Below are 13,238 nucleotides of genomic sequence, written 5' to 3'. Positions count from 1 at the left end.
TACGGCAGGGGTAGGCCATCATTGTAAAATAACAATTTGTTCTTAACTGACTTGTCTCGTTAGATATAGATTTTTTTTTAATGAACTCCCAATAGCATAGGCTATTTAACTGTTTTATCTATTGCTATCTTGGTAATTGCAGCCATTGAGGAAGATTACACAGGAAAGGAATACGGGGTTGAATAAAATACTGTTGTGTAATATTATGGTCTAGCCTACTCTAGGCTTTACCCCAATGGATACATCGTTTCTCTTCTATTTTAATGGACGTTTCATTTTTACAGAATGTATTATTTTATCTAAGGCTTCATCTTGTAGCCTGCATAAACCATCTCATTGCCTAGAGTGGGCGCGTGCGCAATGTCAGCGCACTCGCGCGTGTTCAATGGTGACCTTTTGTTTCTCGGCGCAGTCATGTACAAAAAAGGTGAGGAGTTAAGAACAACGGAGTCGGTTGGCAGCGGACTACCGAAAACAAACGGTCGGATGAGACGGTGTGCTCTGACTATCTATCCGTGTAGTCTTCACCGGTCCTCACACACAGCTACACACACACAAACACGCGCAGTAGCCTACTGCCAAATCGTGCGGTCTCACGCGCATACTCTCTGCTAGCCAGACAGATACAGAAGCAATGGGAGACAATTACTGAGGCAACCACGGAGAGATACACACTGAGACCGACTATGGCTGTGGACGGTAAGAGCGCTGTTTCATTCATGAAACTACTCATTTAAATCATTGGTCTACCTTTTCGAAAACAGAGATAAGGATATGTGTGATTGGCTGTGTATATTTGTATTAAGCGTTAGGTTAAATCAATAGGGGCTTCTTTTTTTCCACAGATCGGTTGTGGGGGGTATATTTTCAACATCAATAACAGCATGTTTGCTCAGCTTATTAGGGTGGATGCATTACGATGTCAATAAACTGGGGGACTTGTGAGATATCCTCAGTTCTTTGTCAATTTTGCGTAAAGGTCAAAATCCATATAGGAGAAATAACGTAGTACATTGTCTTTCACAGTTCCCCTCAGAGCAATGTTCTGATTTCTCATGTTAACACGTCTAGGAAGTTTGACTTGGTATATCAGTAGTTGGTCACTGTATGTCCGCTTGGTGAGGTTTGTGTCAGTACTCTCAGTCCATTAAGTTCTCTTTCATAAGGAGCTTGACTGTGTCCTATTGGGTTTTCAAGGGTGAACTTCATATCGCTGTCATGGTGTTCCGGAATAGCATATCCAGAATCGTATTTAGGAGATGTGGCATTTCTCTATTGAGCACATAGAGAAAGCACATGTTAATGGTTTCAGTAATTAATTCGTTAGCCCACAGCCCACTCAAGATACTCCATGTCCGTCCATCCGTCTTCGTGAGAAGCGCATGACCCTTGTCCATAGGGCGGGTTTCATTGTGGTTCTGAAAGGAAAGCAGAGGGGATTTCGCAGCGGTTGAACTGTTCACAGTGGTCCTCAAACGGGATGGATGTGTCAGTAGATAAATGAATTTGTTCCATTCCTAAAGTTTTGGTTAATAATTTGGCAGCATATTTTCTGCTTCATTTTTACAGCCAATGGTAGCATATAGCCTATCCTAATACATCATTACTTGATTATAACTTTAGGTTTCTTTGGGATTCATTGAAATAGGTAGCATATCTAGCACTCTTCATTTGGTTTGATTTAATTCTAGCCGACATTAGACATTGAGATTGTGATTTTTCTCTCTTCACTATACTGTCTGTAGGACAGTATCATACTAGCCACTAGCTAAATGAGTAATTAGAGGAATAATCAGTTAGTCAGTGATCCTTCATCCCCTCAGGCCAGTGCAGTGTCAGGTCAGTCGCTCCCTTTCTCTGCTGGAGCAGGTTAGCACCTCATTAACATGGCTGCAGGTAGAGGTAGGCTGCAGCACAGAGACATATTGTCCTATCTAGAATTAATCTGAAGTTTACTTAAGCATCATTAGTTTTGCACTGCCTACCCTGCACGATGGCATTACTGTGTGTGTGTGTGTGTGTGTGTGTGTGTGTGTGTGTGTGTGTGTGCAACTGTATCTTTAATGAGTTTGGGTAGTCTTGGTATATGAAGGCTTTGCCAAACCAGGGGTTGGCAACTCTAGTCCTGCAGACTCAGGATCCACAGTGTCTCTTGGTTGTCTCTGGGTGTCACTTCATTGATCCGTGTCACTGATTAGCTCACAGAAGGCTCACCTAGTTACCATGTCTGAATTAGAATTAAACACTGTTGTCTTCCTTTTGTGTATTTATTTGATATCCGCCCTGAGAGATGGTTGAATCTCCAAAGACATCTGGCCGTATCGTCACGTCTCATAGGAGAGTTGAAGTTATCAGGTTGGTGAGATGTCTGGTTGAATCTCCAAAGACATCTGATTGTATTGTCACGTCTCGTAGGCGCAACATTACAAATGCGGACAAATCTTTACACAATTTTCTTAATTGAACATTTCTCCCTACTGATTGTCCCTGTGTGAAAAGCAGCACACGGTGTGGATAAAGAAGGCCCTTATCAGAGAGAGAGCAGCACGGCTGGGCTTAGAACCCTCTTCTCCCCTATTTCACACCACAAACAGGCATGGGTAAGCCCAGCAGGCAAGAGAGTGTGTGTGTGTTTTCACACACGCACGCACGCACGCACGCACGCACGCACGCACGCACGCACGCACACACACACACACACACACACACACACACACACACACACACACACACACACACTCACATCTGAGAGTAAGTATCTGTGTCATTACACATACACACACACACACACACACACACACACACACACACACACACACACACACACACACACACACACACACACACACACACACACACACACACACACACTCACATCTGAGAGTAAGTATCTGTGTAATTACATATACACACACACACACACACACACACACACACACACACACACACACACACACACACACACACACACACACACACACACACACACACACACACATCTGAGAGTAAGTATCTGTGTCATTACATATACACACACACACACTCACACACACACACACACACACACACACACACACACACACACACACACACACACACACACACACACACACACACACACACACACACACACACACACACACACACACACACACTCCTCTCAACCTGTGTGTGGACTGAAAGATACACTCCTGGAGAGGTTGTGTCCAGGGTTGTGGTCAATTCCATTTCGATTCAGTCAAAAGAGGAGATTCATTTGACAGTTATTACAACAGACGCTGGTTTTACAACTGTAATATTTTACAGTTCTCTGACCGGAGCTGGTAGTTTTGATCTAGAGCCAGTGGCCATTCAGTAGTTAGCTATTATAATAACCAACCCATGTATTGTTAACCTCTGACTGAAAGTGTGTGTTTATCTCATAGGTTATGAAACCTGTAGATAGTTATAGCACTGATGTCATCCACATATTCCTTTGGAAATTCCCGATGACGCATGAAGCTGGAAGTATTTGATTTTGAAGCACGCCGTATTGCTGAATGGGGCTGAATGGCACAAAAAAAACGCTAAGGATCATGGTGAAATTGGCCGTAACTAGCAAAGGATGTCATTGTTTTCATCCTGCCTGAAAGAGTCAACCCAACGCTGCTACATGACGTCGGCGTCAATACTAGAAACCCCATAGACATTGGTCAGCCCATTTATCTCCACTTGACAGGCGTGCTCTCATCTGGCACACCACAACCCTTTAGGTGCACGTGCAAAGAGCGTCTCCTCATAGCCTGTCGGGCCATGATTAGTCTGTGTCAGCACATGGTCCTGTGTGACGATGTAGTAGTTAGAACGGACCACTATTTCATTAAATATCCAGATTTGTAGCGAACTTTAGTTCGACCCTGGGGATCAATCTTGATCGTAATAAACACATTTTAGAGCCCAAAACGTCCAGAAAGAAATCAATACATTTGGCTGTTCTGGCTATCGTAATTTACATAGGTTTTCTAGGGCAGACCAGGGCTTTTAGCACCGCTAGGTTGCTACGCAGTAGCCAACCCTCAGAGCTCATGACTTCACACTCCAGAACGGACACAGGGGGCCTGATTTATCTATTCAAACAGCCTCCCAGACATAGGGTTGTATTTTCAGCTGGCGTAAGGCGGTGCTAGTGTCAAACGCACATTATTTGCATTTTCATCATGTAAAAACTGGCGCACTGGCATTTTCCAACTGGCATTTTCCAGCCCAGGTACATTTTGTGGGTGTGTTTTGATTCATTGTCCTGTTGAAAAACAAATGATACTCCCACTAAGCGCAAACCAGATGGGATGGCGTATCGCTGCAGAATGCTGTGGTAGGAAAGATTTCCACCGGTCTGATGTCCATTGCTCGTGTTTCTTGGCTCAAGGAAGTCTCTTCTTATTATTGGTGTCCTTTAGTAGAGACAGAGGACAGAGAGAGAGAGAGAGAAGTCATGACCAGATTTTTCAGCATGTTTTTAAAAAATATATAGATTTAGAGTTATATAAACTTGTATTTTTTGTCAGGGACACATACAGGATGCTACCCTCTACAACATAACCTTCACTCCAATTCAAAACTCCAAACCTACAACCTGATTTTGGACTATTATTCCCAAGCTATACAGCAAATGCTCTGGCAAACAAACAGAAACCTGAAAACACCATCCAACCTGAAACTGAGTGAGTAATGTCTAGTCTGAAGCTATCTTTAACTTTCAAAAGGCAAGAAAATACATGACACTAATGTATTTACTTCATAAGGACTGAATGCTAAATTAAAGCACACAGCTGCATGTGAGCTCACATTTTTCAACATGTTTTTAACAATAAGATCGTTTTGGAGTTAGATAAACTTGGATTTTTCAGGAGGGATATATATACAGGATGCTACCCTCCACAGCATAACCTTCACTTCAGATCAAACTCCAAACCTACAACCTAATTTTGGACAGACCAGAAACAACTTCAATTAGCACTGAGGCGCGAAGTGAAAGGTGTCAAAGCCTTTGAGCCCAACACATGGCAGGAGTCTCACAGGCTACCCCTCCCAAATCCAGAGGCATTTTATACAAGAAATCTGCCTCCAGAAATAAAGCACTGCTGCTTGGATTCCACCTGGCGATCTGATCACCATCTGCCCTGGCTTGTCTCCCCCTGTCTGGTACAGGTACCCCACCACACTCCCACCTCTTTACCAAGCTTTTGCTCGCCTCCAGCCCACAGGCACTGTTGGGCGAGTGACTCTGAACTTACAATGGCTAGCCCCAAGTCGTTATTTTGTACTTCTTGTGCATTTTGCAATTTTTTTATTTGCCTCATGACTCCTGCATGCTTTGTTAACTATGAACTTTGTTGTTTACCCAACTGTGGGACATACTATGTTTGTTCCCACACTCGGGACTCTGACTCTCCTATTGGTTACACAGACTTTTGTCCCCCCATCCTATTCTAACCACCTCTCGCTGGCTTTGTGTTCATGTTAACCTCACCAAGCTGGCATACAGTGCATGTACACCCTGGACCATCTACTGTTGCTAGCCCCAATTCTGACTTGTGTTCTGATATCTGCTTCACTGATTTCTGCTCTTGTAAAAGCCTGGGTTTTTATGCACATTAACACTAGCAGCTTATTACCTAAAATGGATCAATTGAAAGTGTGGGTTCACAGCTCCAATCCAGATGTGTTGGTCATTACTGAGACGTGGTTAAGAAAGAGTGTTTTAAATACTGATGTTAACCTTTCTGGCTATAACCAAAGGTGAGGGAGTGGCAATCTTTACCAAGGATCACCTTCAGTGCTCGGTTGTCTCTACCAAGTCTGTCCCCAAACAATTTGATTTGCTGGTTTTAAGCATTAAACTTTCAAATAGCTCTTCGTTGACTGTTGCGGGGTGTTATCGTCCTCCATCAGCACCGGCCTGTACCACCTGACCAATGCCTAAAGCAATGGGACTTCCTAAATATTTTTCAGAATATTACCAATCCAGATTTTTACCAATCAAGGTATGACTCCAAACACACAGAAAAGGCTACTCCCCTCAATGTTATCCTCACAAATAATCCTGATAGAGACCAATCTGGGGTTTTCTGTAATGACCTTAGTGATCAGTGTTTGACAGCCTGTGTTCGTAATGGCTGCTCAGTGAAACATCCTGTTCTGATTTGTCATAGACGCTTGCTAAAAAACTTGAATGAGCAAGCCTGCCTTCCTTCTCTGTAAATTGGTATAGAATCAGCTTGCTTCCCTCTGTCGAAGAATCTTGGACCTTCTTTTTTGATATTTTCAGTCATACGCCCCCATAAAGAAAATGAGAATTTAAAACAGGTTCAGCCCCTGATTCGACCGTAATCTTGCGGAGTTATTCCACCTCAAGAATTGCATTTGGCGAAAGGCACTCAGGCTATCTGGAGGCCAAAGTTAGTTACATTAAGGAGCAGTTTTCTCTCTGTGGGTCTAACCCCAAGAAGTTCTGGAAAATAGTTAAAGACCTGGAGAATAAACCCTCCTCCTCACAGCTACACATGTCTCTTAAAGTTGATGATGTGGTTGTTACTGACATGAAGCACATGGTTGAGCTCTTTAATCACCACTTCATTAGACAGGATTCCTATTTGACTCAGTCATGCCTCCTTGCCCGTCCAACAGTTCCTCATCTCCCACCCCTTCTAATACAACTAGCCCCGATGCTCCTCCCTCTTTTTCCCCTGCCACTCTGCAAAGTTTCTCCCTGCAGGCAGTCACTGAGTCCGATGTGCTAAAGGAGCTCCTTAAACTTGACCCCCCATCCTTTCTTCTTTAAGGTTGCTGCCCCTTCTTTAAGGTTGCTGCCCCTTCTTTAACCTCTTGGCGCACGGATCCCTTTTACAGGATCATTTTCGTAAACAACCGCTGAATTGCAGAGCGCCAAATTTAAAGAAAATACAAAAAATGTTATTTTCATGAAATCACAAGTGAAATATACCAAAACACAGCTTAGCTTGTTGTTAATCCACCTATTGTGTCAGATTTTGAAAATATGCTTTACAGCTAAAGCAATCCAAGCGTTTGTGAGTTTATCAATGACTAGACAAAACAGTAAGAACAGCTAGCCGCAAATTAGCTTGGTCACGAAAGTCAGAAAAGCAATAAAATTAAACGTTTACCTTTGATGATCTTCGGATGTTTGCACTCACGAGACTCCCAGTTACACAATAAATGTTATTTTTGTTCGAGAAAGATGATTTTTATAACCAAAAACCTCCATTTGGTTTGCGCGTTATGTTCAGAAAACCACAGGCTCGTGCCGGTCCTGAAGGGCAGACAAAAATTCCCAAAAGTATCCGTAATGTTCGTAGAAACATGTCAAACGTTTTTTATAATCAATCCTCAGGTTGTTTTTAACATACATAATCGATAATATTTCAACCGGACGGTAAACTATTCAATACTACAGAGAAAGAAAATGTCGAGCTACAACTCTCGTGCGCATGAACTAATCAAAGGACACCTGACGCGTTTTGATAAATCTTGCTCATTTTTCAAAATAAAAGCTTGAAACTATGTCTAAAGCCTGATCACATCCTGAGGAAGAATCTGGTTGATACCCCTTTAAATGGAGGATGGGCAAGCAATGGAACAGGGATTTTTCCAAATAAAAGGCACTTCCGGGTTGGATTTCCTTAGGTTTTAGCGTGCACAATCAGTTCTGTTATACTCACAGACAATATTTTGACAGTTTTGGAAACGTTAGAGTGTTTTCTATCCTAATCCGTCAATTATATGCATATTCTAGCATCTGGGCCTGAGAAATAGTCCGTTTACCTTGGGAACGTCATTTTTCCAAACATAAAAATAGTGCCCCCTAGCTTAAAGAGGTTAAGGTTGCTGCCCCTTCTTTAAGGTTTCTGCCCCTTCTTTAAGGTTGCTACTCCTTCTTAAAGGTTGCTGCCCCTTCTTTAAGGTTGCTGCCCCTTTCCTTCTCGTTGGACTCGTAAAAGGAAAACGCTTCTTCCAGTTCGAAGTGAGTAATCGCTGTTCTGATGTCCAGAAGTTATTTTCGGTCATAAGAGACGGTAGCAGCAACATTATGTACCAATTAAGTTAAAAAATAAGTTACAAACAACGCAAAAAAACGAACAAAATAGCACAGTTGGTTAGGAGCATGTAAAATGTCAGCCATCCTCTTCTGCGCCATCTTATATCACTTATAATCCTAACTGTTATAGGCCTATTTCTATTGTGCCCTGTTTATCAAATGTGTTGGAAAAACTTATCAATAATCAACTGACTGGCTTTCTTGATGTCTATAGTATTCTCTCTGGTAGTTTCCGCTCAGGTTATGGATGTGTCACTGCAACCTTTAAGGTCTTCAATGATGTCCCCATTGCCCTTGATTCTAAGCAATGTTGTGCTGCTATTTTTATGACTTGGCCAAAGCTTTTGATAAGGTAGACCATTCCATTCTTGTGGGCCGGATAAGGAGTATTGGTGTCTCTGAGGGGTCTTTGGCCTGGTTTGCTAACTACCTCTCTCAAAGAGTGCAGTGTATAAAGTCAGAACATCTGCTGTCTCAGCCACTGCATGTCACCAAGGGTGTACCCCAAGGCTCAATCCTAGGCCCCACGCTTTTCTCAATTTACATCAACAATATAGCTCACCTCCAAAACAAAGGTCATGTGGTTTGGTAAGAAGAATGTTCCCTCTTCCCACGGGTGTGATTACTACCTCTGAGGGTTTAGAGCTTGAGGTAGTCACCTCATACAAGTACTTGGGAGTATGGCTAGACGGTACACTGTCCTTCTCTCAGCACATATCAAAGCTGCAGGCTAAAGTTAAATCTAGACTTGATTTCCTCTATCGTAATCGCTCCTCTTTCACCCCAGCTGCCAAACTAACCCTGATTCATATGACCGTCCTACCCATGCTAGATTATGGAGTTGTAATTTATAGATCAGCAGGTAAGGGTGCTCTCGAGAGCCTAGATGTTCTTTACCATTCGGCCATCAGATTTGCCACCAATGCTCCTTATAAGACACAACACTGCACTCTATACTCTTCTGTAAACTGGTCATCTCTGTATACCCGTCGCAAGACCAACTGGTTGTTGCTTATTTATAAAACCCTCTTAGGCCTCACTCCCCCCTATCTGAGATATCTACTACAGCACTCATCCACCACATACAACACCTGTTCTGCCAGTCACATTCTGTTAAAGGTCCCCAAAGCACACACATCCCCGGGTCTCTCGTCTTTTCAGTTCGCTGCTGCTAGTGACTGGAACGAGCTGCAACAAACACTCAAACTGGACAGTTTTAATCTCAATCTCTTCATTCAAAGACTCAATCGTGGACACTCTTACTGACAGTTGTGGTTGCTTTACGTGATGTATTGTTGTCTCTACCTTCTTGACCTTTGTGCTGTTGTCTGTGCCCAATCATGTTTGTACCCTGTTTTGTGCTGCTACCATGTTGTTCTCCTGCCGTGTTGTGTTGCTACCATGTTGTTGTCATGTTGTGTTGCTACCATGCTGTGTTGTCATGTGCTTCTGCCATGCTATGTTGTTGTCTTAGGTCTCTCTTTATGTAGTGTTGTGTTGTCTTTCTTGTCGTGATGTGTGATTTGTCCTAGATTTTTATTACATTTATTTTTAATCCCAGCCCCCGTCCCTGCAGGAGGCCTTTTACCTTTTGGTAGGCCGTCATTGTAAATAAGAATTTGTTCTTAACTGACTTTCCTAGTAAAATAAAGGTTCAAGAAAGAAAATAAAAAAATAACCTGTTTTATATCATCTCGGTTGCTACTCAGATGGGCGGGTGGAAATATTTTAAGGTGTGGCCGGAAAAACATGATCCAAAGTGCTAATTTCAGGCAGCGCTGATTGTGATATTTAAGACCAACCAAAAACGTGTTTTAGTGGAAACACAGTTGGTAATGTCATGAATTTTGACGGCAGCAACGCAGCCTATCCAGCCGTGACGCACACTGCCCATATGACATGGAACAAGAATAGGCTAAGGTGCTTTTGGTGCCTGTTGACTTTAGAAACATAAAAAAAACAATTGTTTTTCCTATTTTATTTGATTTGATTAAAAACCAAGCATAGCCTCCCCTCCTCTCAATTAAGGCATTTTTTTGTCTGCCCAATACAATCGCGAACAAGTCAAGTCTGTCGATAACGGGTTTGGCTCCTGAGACTACTTAATCACCAAAGCTTTATTAAAATATAAAGTTTGAGAGGAGTAAAACAGTGAGCTGACGTTCCCTTTTTGCCTGTGCATTGTAGGCAGGCCCACATGACTTAATGGATGGTCTTACATACATGGCTAGTCTGCGTTGTTTTAATATTAAATGCCCACCAGAAGAAATGATGGTGCTTGTAAGTGTCATAGCCTATTTAAAATAAGTTGTTTTTTGTCTTGTTTAGAATTTGAATTTAATTATTCATTCTCTTTTTAGGACTTATCAATAATAAATGTAATCTTGCTCATTGATAATATTTGGCATGTGCTTGTTCAGCCATAATGTAATTTACAGTAGGCCTAGCCTTTATGTCAGTGTGAATGCTATTGAAGACATGCAATTACTTAGAACAATGTAGACTGCAGATAGGTTCAAGTTAACCTATTTATCAAAGATGGGATAGGTCTACATTTTGTTATTTTGTTTCTGTAAGCAATTTCAAAAACTAAAACGGACTAACATTGGAATTGGAGTTGACTCCAAGGCAACACAACAGACAGTAAATACACAACCTAAAGCAACTACATATTTGGCCATGGAGCACGTTCTGATGGAGCACACCCACAACTTGTTTATTCATCAAAACCCAGCTCTTTCGTGCCAACGCCAGCAAGTGCGTCAATAATTGTGGTAGTGAAAATAGTCAAATATTTCTGACACACCCCTGAATCTATAGCGCTCCCGCCTGCACTTAGATTTACCATTGTGTTGGTTTTGTTAAAATAGAGCTACGGTACTGTCTGTGTGAGACACTGTTGTTCGGTATCCAGAATGGAGCTAAAGGCGTGACCCTTTCCTCAAGGCTTCTCATGTCTTTAACAAACTCTCCTCAGGGCAGATCATATCACACAGTCATCTGCCCACTCAACCATGTAACCCACACTAATCCTGTCATCCACAGAACAGGGGTGTGTGTGTGTATATATGTGTGTGTGAGGGAGGGTACAGTTGTAGTCGGAAGTTTACTTACACCTTAGCCAAATACATTTAAACTCACATTTTCACAATTCCTGACATTTAATCAGAGTAAAAATTCCCTGTCTTTGGTCAGTTAGGATAACCACTTTATTTTAAGAATGTGAAATGTCAGAATAATAGTAGAGAGAATTATTTATTTCAGCTTTTATTTCTTTCATCACATTCCCAGTGGGTCAGAAGTTTACATACACTCAATTAGTATTTGGTAGCATTGCCTTTAAATTGTTTAACTTGGGTCAAACGTTTCGGGTAGCCTTCCACAAGCTTCCCACAATAAGTTGTGTGAATTTTGGCCCATTACTCCTGACAGAGCTGGTGTAACTGAGTCAGGTTTGTAGGCCTCCTTGCTCGCACACGCAACTTTGGAAGTATGCTTGGGGTCATTGTCCATTTGGAAGACATTTGCAACCAAGCTTTGACTTCCTGACTGATGTCTTGAGATGTTGCTTCAATATATCCACATAATTTTCACTTCCTCATGATGCCATCGATTTTGTGAAGTGCACCAGTCCCTCCTGCAGCAAAGCACCCCACAACATGATGCTGCCACTCCCGTGCTTCACGGTTGGGATGGTGTTTTTCGGCTTGCAAGCCTCCCCCTTTTTCCTCCAAACACAACGGTGGTCATTATGGCCAAACAGTTCTACTTTTGTTTCATCAGACCAGAGCATATTTCTCCAAAAAGTACGATCTTTGTCCCCATGTGCAGTTGCAAACCGTAGTCTGGCTTTATTATGGCGGTTTTGGAGCAGTGGCTTCTTCCTTGCTGAGCGGCGTTTCAGGTTATGTCGATATAGGACTCGTTTTACTGTGGATATAGATAATGTTGTACCTGTTTCCTCCAGCATCTTCACAGGGTCCTTTGCTGTTGTTCTGGGATTGATTTGCGGTTTTCACACCAAATATGTTAATCTCTAGGAGACAGAACGCGTCTCCTTCCTGAGCGGTATGACGGCTGCGTGGTCCCATGGTGTTTATACTTGCGTACTATTGTTTGTACAGATGAACGTGGTACCTTCAGGTGTTTGGATGAAACAGGTCTACAATTTGTTTCCTGAGGTCTTGGCGGATTTCTTTTGATTTTCCCATGATGTCCAGCAGAGGCAATGAGTTTGAAGGTAGGCCTTGAAATACATCCACAGATACACCTCCAATTGACTCAAAGGATGTCAATTAGCCTATCAGAAGCTTCTAAAGCCATGATATAGCTTCCTGGAATTTTCCAAGCTGTTTAAAACTTCTTGTCAATACGGGGGCGCTGTTTTCACTTTGGAAAAAATCGTGCCCAAATGAAACGGCCTCGTACTCTGTTCTAGATCATACAATATGCATATTATTATTACTATTGGATAGAAAACACTCTCAAGTTTCTACAACTGTATGAATTATATCTGTGAGTAAAACTGAACTCATTTGGCAGCAAACTTCCATACAGGAAGTGAAAAATCTGAAAACGAGGCTCTGTTTCAGGGCCTGCCTATTCAACTGGCTTTTATTTATCGATATGCATGCACTTAATACACCTTCCACTAGATGTCAACAGGCAGTGGAAGGTGGAATGGGGTGTCTAGCTTGATCTGAGGCTGAACAAGAGCTTTTGGAGTGACAGGTCCGGTATTTTCTTTGTCTTCGACGGCGCGCGAGGGACCTCGACATTGTCTTCTGAAAAGCGTTTGGTATACACGGCGAATATCTCCAGCTCTGATTTTTTTTGAGACATATGATAATAACATCATAAAGTAGGTTTTTTTCAACCGAGTTGTATCAGTTTATTCAACGTTCATTGGGACTTTTGGAGTTTTCCGTTCTTTGCGCCAAGAGAGGATGGGAATGTTAGCAACCTTGGCTAGCATTGTGGCGCGAATTCGACAGAAGAAATGGACATTCTAAAACCAAACAACGATTTATTCTGGAAATAGGACTCCTTGTACAACATTCTGATGGAAGCTCAGCAAAAGTAAGACAACATTTATGATGTTATTTCGTATTTATGTGTAATATGTTGATACCTATTCTCCGTC

The 13,238-nt window shown here is 42.2% G+C and overlaps 1 protein-coding gene across 2 annotated transcripts in view; it reads left to right on the top strand.

Annotated features, from left to right (window-relative positions):
* The first annotated feature begins 381 nt into the window (after positions 1 to 381).
* samd10b (sterile alpha motif domain containing 10b) overlaps positions 382 to 13,238 on the top strand; it is a 190,268-nt gene continuing 177,411 nt past the window's right edge. Inside the window, exon 1 of one of the 2 annotated variants that reach the window (XM_055932868.1) lies at positions 382 to 699. In XM_055932868.1, the coding sequence (XP_055788843.1) occupies positions 687 to 699 (13 nt within the window). In that variant the 5' untranslated portion in view covers positions 382 to 686. The remainder of the gene's footprint in view (positions 700 to 13,238) is intronic. The other variant, XM_055932867.1, reaches the window with a different exon arrangement.

The sequence above is a fragment of the Salvelinus fontinalis genome, chromosome 8 (genome assembly GCF_029448725.1).
Source record: "Salvelinus fontinalis isolate EN_2023a chromosome 8, ASM2944872v1, whole genome shotgun sequence".
NCBI classification, from domain to species: Eukaryota; Metazoa; Chordata; class Actinopteri; order Salmoniformes; family Salmonidae; genus Salvelinus; species Salvelinus fontinalis.
This window is presented reverse-complemented; position numbering and strand designations above follow the sequence as displayed.